The sequence below is a fragment of the Diachasma alloeum genome, unplaced genomic scaffold, assembly GCF_001412515.2.
Source record: "Diachasma alloeum isolate Michigan unplaced genomic scaffold, Dall2.0 Dall_scaffold_00203, whole genome shotgun sequence".
NCBI lineage: Eukaryota > Metazoa > Arthropoda > Insecta > Hymenoptera > Braconidae > Diachasma > Diachasma alloeum.
The window spans coordinates 2,130,907-2,136,714 of NW_021680368.1; the positions used below are offsets into that span (position 1 = coordinate 2,130,907).

Consider the following 5,808-nt stretch of genomic DNA (forward strand, 5'->3'; position numbering starts at 1 on the left):
CCCCCCCCCCGCTCCTCCTTTTTATCAAGGGTTCAATGTATTGTTGCATGAGACACGCGGGTAATTTAAGGATAATTGGAGTGTACCGTGAAAATATACAAGAAAAAATGGTGAATTCAAGTGCTCACCACAATGCTGTCTTGAATCGATGGTACCCCGTTGAGAGTTGAACTCAAGTGGTGCATTCGCTGGAGTCTACGGCGGGTCAGGAAACCCCTGACACCTGCAGGAGCATAAATAATCCTTTTTTCATTGAGGTTCAGGTGAAATTGATTATCTAAAAAGCCATTTCTGCAGTGAAATGGTGAATGAACAAGCGTCTGCGCGATTTGGGAGTGAGTTTTTTACGAATATCTTTGGAAATAAGGAAGATGGCGAAATTGTTGTAAGAACCTTTATTGTAGAGCAGATCACGATCTACAAAAGAGGTTATTAGAGAAATTGCGCTATCTAGCTTAGATTTCAAGATATTTCTTAATAAATAAAAATTGTTCTTTTTGAAGAAAGTTAATGAAGCGAGTTGATGGTGATCTAAAGAAGATAAATGATTCTATGAAATATTCAAAGATACGAGGTAGCAGGCAGGTGTGGGCGCCGCCATCTTCCTTGGACACCCTCTCCCTCCGGCGGAAAGGGTTTTCAAAATGGCGGCGCCTCCACCTCGCATTTTCAAATATTTTTAAAAATCATGTATCGTCTTCGAATCACCCTTAACTCACTTCTAGCGGTTTCTATAAAGAGAACAAATTTTTTAAGCCATCTCTCAGATTTTTCCATTCCCATTTTGCAGGAAATTCACACCGCAAAGTTTTTCCCGCGTTTCAGTAGTTTTTGTTACTCCCGAGACCTCTTAAACTCAAATTTTTATTTCAGTTTTTGACAATGATCCCCAAATACACAAAAAAAGCCAAAAATACTCCCCAAAACTGAAATATTTGAACGAGAAAAAAAAGAAAAACAAAACAAAAATTTGAGTATGTATATTATTAACACATTTAAATAGATTGGCTAGTCTATTAATTTTACCATGTAAGCAATATAAATAATTCTTTCCGAGTATTATTTTGAGTTGTTCATTTTATTAATTTCATTATTATACTTTATGTGTATTTAATTTGATCCTGTAATTGGCCGTGTGCTGTTGAGTCTGTATGAAATAAAAATGAAAATGAGGATAATAATAGTGTTGCGTGTTCCCCTCTTCCTTCGAATGTACGAGCTGAAGTACGTTTTCAGGTGCACTCTGAATACTCTTGTCTTCAGATTCTCACTTTAGTAGTCCCCGACTCCTGTCATAAAACAGATCTTTTCGTTGTACTCCAATAGAAAACGCCCTTTAATTCAACTGGTGTTGTGTTTTATTACGAAGAATTAATAATCATACATCATCAGAAATGCGTATCACTAGTCTGCCATATTGGTATAAAAGCCAAGTGAGGTCGGTATTGTAGGAATTAGATTAACCAGAGTACTACAAGGACCTTCTTCAAACTCCCGCCACGATTCAAAAAACCTCACCTGCTTGAATTTTCGTAGCCGCAGAATTGAAACTCGACTCCGTCGTCGACTCCTCACTCTGATCCAACTCGGGAACGTAAATATGATACTCCTTGCTCTCCATCCTCTCCCGATCGTCCTCAGCATCGTCCCCCACAGCCGCTATATCAATCTCCTTCCCTCCCACCTCCCCAGGGTCAACCTCCCCCTCGCCCTCCCCCAAGAACTTCACCCTCGCCTCATCACTCCTACCATCCCCCTCCTCCTCGCCCTCCTCCACCCGAGTGTCCCTCATCCTCGCTAAATTCCCAGAACTGACTCTCCTCGTCGTGCACTGACTAGCCGACCTGGACACAGCCAGAGGAGTGTCTTCCTCCGTTAAGTTCTCAGTCCCCTGATCGCTCTCCGACCCCTTCTCCTCATCAGTTTTCCCTTCTTTATCTAGATCTGACTCTGCACGTGCCTCCGGAGGGTCTCCCCCAGAATCATGAGGAAGATCTTCATGAGATACTTCAACTTCTGTCTTCTCCTCATTCCCAAGATCCTCATTTGGCCCAGTGACATAAACAACTTTCTTCTCACAAAGGGGCTCCCTCACCTCTACAAATTCCTTAACAAAAACATCCTCACCAGTCTCCAGGTGCTTCACCTCCTCCTCATCGTCCCTAGCTCCTAGAGACTCAGACACTCCACTCCGATCCTCATCAACGTCCTCACAGCCCTCCAAACCCTCCTCCCCACGTCTCCCTCTGTCCCTCTCATCAGGGGTCAAAGTTTCCGTGAAGGAGTTGGTATTCTCGTTATCCCCAGGTTCATACTCGTCCTCAGTCATCTTGAAGGACGAAACAGTGATGTCCTGGAGGGAATCCAGGTTCAGTTCCGGGACGAAAGGTCTTGTGGGATCGATGGAGAAGCTTGTTCCGTCAGTGAGAGTCGTCTCCTTCGCTTCGTTCGAGGATTCAGCGCTTGCTGAGACAGTACTGACGTCCTCCCCGGAGTCCGGAAGGTCCTTGGGGGTCTCCATAGGCCCATCAGTGATGCTGGTTTCTTTCGCGGATGTTGAAGACATCGAAATACATTCAGGTCTTCCGAAGTCATCGGAAGCGTCCATTGACTTCTGGTCATTCGTCTCCTCTTCGACATCCAGGAAGCTTGTGGGGGGGTCCGAGGTGCCATTATCAACAGTTTCATCCTCTTCCAGGTCTTCCTCTTCGTTGATGCATTGGAGGTTCTGCTTCGGGATTGTTATCTCAGGCTTCTTGGGGATCATCTCTGGCTTCTTCGGGATCATATCGATCAGGGAGTCCTTCGGCTCCTCGAGGATGATCTCCTCCCCGAAGGACGACGAGGGATCCCGCGATCTCTCGGGGTTCTCAAGCTCCTCAAGAACCTGAGGTAATTTATGATCATCAGGTCCTGGAGATGGCGTGTGCTCTGGGATTATAACCGTTGTCACGGACTCTGGGATATCGTAAGGGGAGCCCTCAGTCAGGACGTACGTGTGAGGAGAGCCTTTAGGATCTGCTGACGCTCTTGATGATGCCTTCAACCCCTCATCGTCATCCTCAGGTTGATCTGATTGCCGATGACTGGGAGGTGCTTCATCAGGTGATTCAGGTTTTTGCGCACCATCCAGAGCATTCTCGATCTCCCTCTCGGCCTCCATCAGCTCCATGAGCTTTCTCTTCAACTCGTCATCTGATTCCGTGGGTTCGATCTCCTCAGGGGCTGGGATTGATTCACTCCTGAAGACCTTTTCGATCTTCTTCTCTGCTTCGTGGATTTCTAACAGTTTCTGTTTCAACTCTGATGTCGGGGGCTCGATGTCCTCAATCCTCTCTTCGGGTTCCAGGGAGTCCGGCCGCTGGAGGTCCGACGGCTCTGGGGAGACATTCAAACTGTCTTTGAAGACCTCCTCCACTGGGAGCTCTGGGATTTCAGGGTCTTTCGAGGTGTTCGGAGGGGATAACACTGGGAGGATCAGCTCCTCTCTGATTTTCGAGGATTTCGGAGCTTCTGGGGATATCGCAGGCAGGACAATATCCCCCAGATTATTTTTTTGAAGGCTCCTATTGGTGTTCTTCGAGGATTTCGGTCGAACTTCTGGGAGAGATACTTTGGACAGTCCCAACATGTCTTGGAAGTCACAGTCATCGGATTTTGATGAGGACGAGGCGCTTGCGCTTCCTCTGGACCTTCTGTGGCCGTTTTGGAAGGAGAAGGAGGTGGAAATATCCGCCAGGATGCTCCTGGTTTCGTTGAGCATTGACTCGAGTGCTTCGTTCTGCGAGAACTTGTCAGGGGACTTCTCAGGCTCAAAGATATTTATGTTCCTTCTGCTTCCTTTTGCCGAGTGGGACCTGCGGTATTTGCGATCCTCGAGGACGTGGTCATGGTCTTTGATCCTCACATCGAGACCATCTCGCTGGCCGTTGGAGATCAAGAGCTCTGAGATCATGAACTCCTCGTTTCTCTCGTGGCTTCCGCCGTTGATGTCCTCCGTGGAGATCATCGAGACACTTCTGATTCTTCTCAAAGCCCTTGCCGATCGAGAACGGCCTGGGGGCTTTGACAACTCCGAGGAGACATTCTCCAAGAGCCTCTGCGTGTCGTTCAACCGGCTCTCCAGGACATCTGCGGGTGCCTGTGGGGTCTCAGCGGTCTTCAACGACTCCGAAGCGTTTGATCTCTTCCTCGAGTTGATCATCTCGTTCTTCAACTCCTCAATCTTCTCCCGGATTATGGGCTCCGTCGAGTCGATGATGCTCTGGACCTTCTCCACGTAGTTCAAGGATTGAAGCTCTTCCAGACTCTTCGTCGACGAGAATTTCCTGACTACGTAGTCTTTCACCTTGTCCATACTCGGCGTTCTCGACATTTTGTCGTCACTCGGGCTGCCGCCATTTTGTTTATCTTTTCTTCGGTCCTCGGGTCGTCTTGACCTGTCTGATGATCGCTTTGACGGTTTCCTCTGGGTCTCGAAGGACTCGGACGTGTCGAATCCTTCGATTTTTGATCTGTTTTCTTCGGCTTCTGGTCTTCTGGGCTTCGACCTTCGCTCTCTACTGCTTATTCTATTCTTTCGGAGCTCGTTTTTTATGTCTCGAGAGGTCATCTCCGTGGACATCCTGGAGAGGATCTTTGGAGTTGTTCGGGGTTCGGAGTCGCCGGATTGGGAGGAGGAGGGCGAGCTCTCGAAGGGCCTCGAGGGTCTTCGGGAGTTTTTCGGGGTTTTCGAGCAGATGTGGTGGGGTGGGCTTGCACTGGAGGGGGGATGGTAGTCGGAAGGGGGGTGGAATGGGTCCTGGGAGGTGGGGGAGTCAGTGATGATGCTTCGGTGGCGCTTCAGGACCTTCGCCGTTTGGTTCAGGGACCAGCCGCTGCGCTCCGCCTCGAGGCGCGCTTGAGTCGAAGTTTTTCGACGCTCCGGGGAGGTTACGTGGGTCAGGCCCATGTCCCGGAGGGTCCTGGGGTCTCTTTCGAGGGGGATCCCGCTCGTTTCGTACTGCTCACGGAGCTGGAGGAGATTCTCGAAGTGACGCGCTGCGAAGACGTAAATGTCCTCAGGCTTGTTACGGATCACCTCCCGGGTCAGACCCTCTACTGCTGCTGCGAGACCCTGGGGCACTCGGGGGGCCACCAGGAAGCCGGAAGTGTGCTTCGGGGGTGAGAATGTCGCCATTTTATCCTGGAAGCTAGAGCCGGGATTTTTTTATTTTTATTTCTCCAATTTATCTATTTTTTATTTTTCTGATTTTTTCTAGACTTTAATCTTCTTCTTGACCTCGAAAAGTTCATTTTCTCATAAGAGTCTCTGTTATTTTTTCGACTTATTATATCACTATCGTAAAAAATTTATTTCAGATTTCGCTCTTCAAATCACTGCAATATTTTATTGAAAGAAAAGTCAATTAAATCAACGGCAATGCTCACGCGGGGATTTGAACCCACAACCTTCAGATTACGAACTCGCTACTGTAACCAATGTAGCTATCGGGGAATCCCCCGTATTTATACTATTTTAAAAGGGCCCTTACAGCTTTCATGCTTTTGTCTACCGATTGTACCTCTTGTATATACTATTGTTGATATTTTTATAACCGGTTTAAGTATTGAAGGAACTTGAGAAACCGCTAGAGGATGCAGTCATATGGGAATTAAAAAAATTATAAACACTAGAATTTTGGAAGAGTAATAGACCGGCATTCTGGGAATATGAGTTTGATTCTCACTCGGGTTTTTTCGGAATTCCGTCCGAATTTATTTACTTGCAACATCATCCGGTACTAAGAATAACAATTTAAAGGGGGG

At 47.4% G+C, this 5,808-nt stretch overlaps 1 protein-coding gene across 1 annotated transcript in view; it reads right to left on the reverse strand.

The window, feature by feature from the left end:
• The window catches only part of LOC114841078, a 14,424-nt gene extending 9,245 nt beyond the window's left edge, over positions 1 to 5,179 (reverse strand). Inside the window, exons 1-2 of the mRNA XM_029125947.1 lie at positions 1,519 to 5,179; positions 129 to 223 (exon numbers count right to left, since the gene is read on the reverse strand). Of these exons, the coding sequence (XP_028981780.1) occupies positions 129 to 223; positions 1,519 to 5,179 (3,756 nt within the window). The remainder of the gene's footprint in view (positions 1 to 128; positions 224 to 1,518) is intronic.
• Between the last annotated feature and the right edge of the window lie 629 nt (positions 5,180 to 5,808).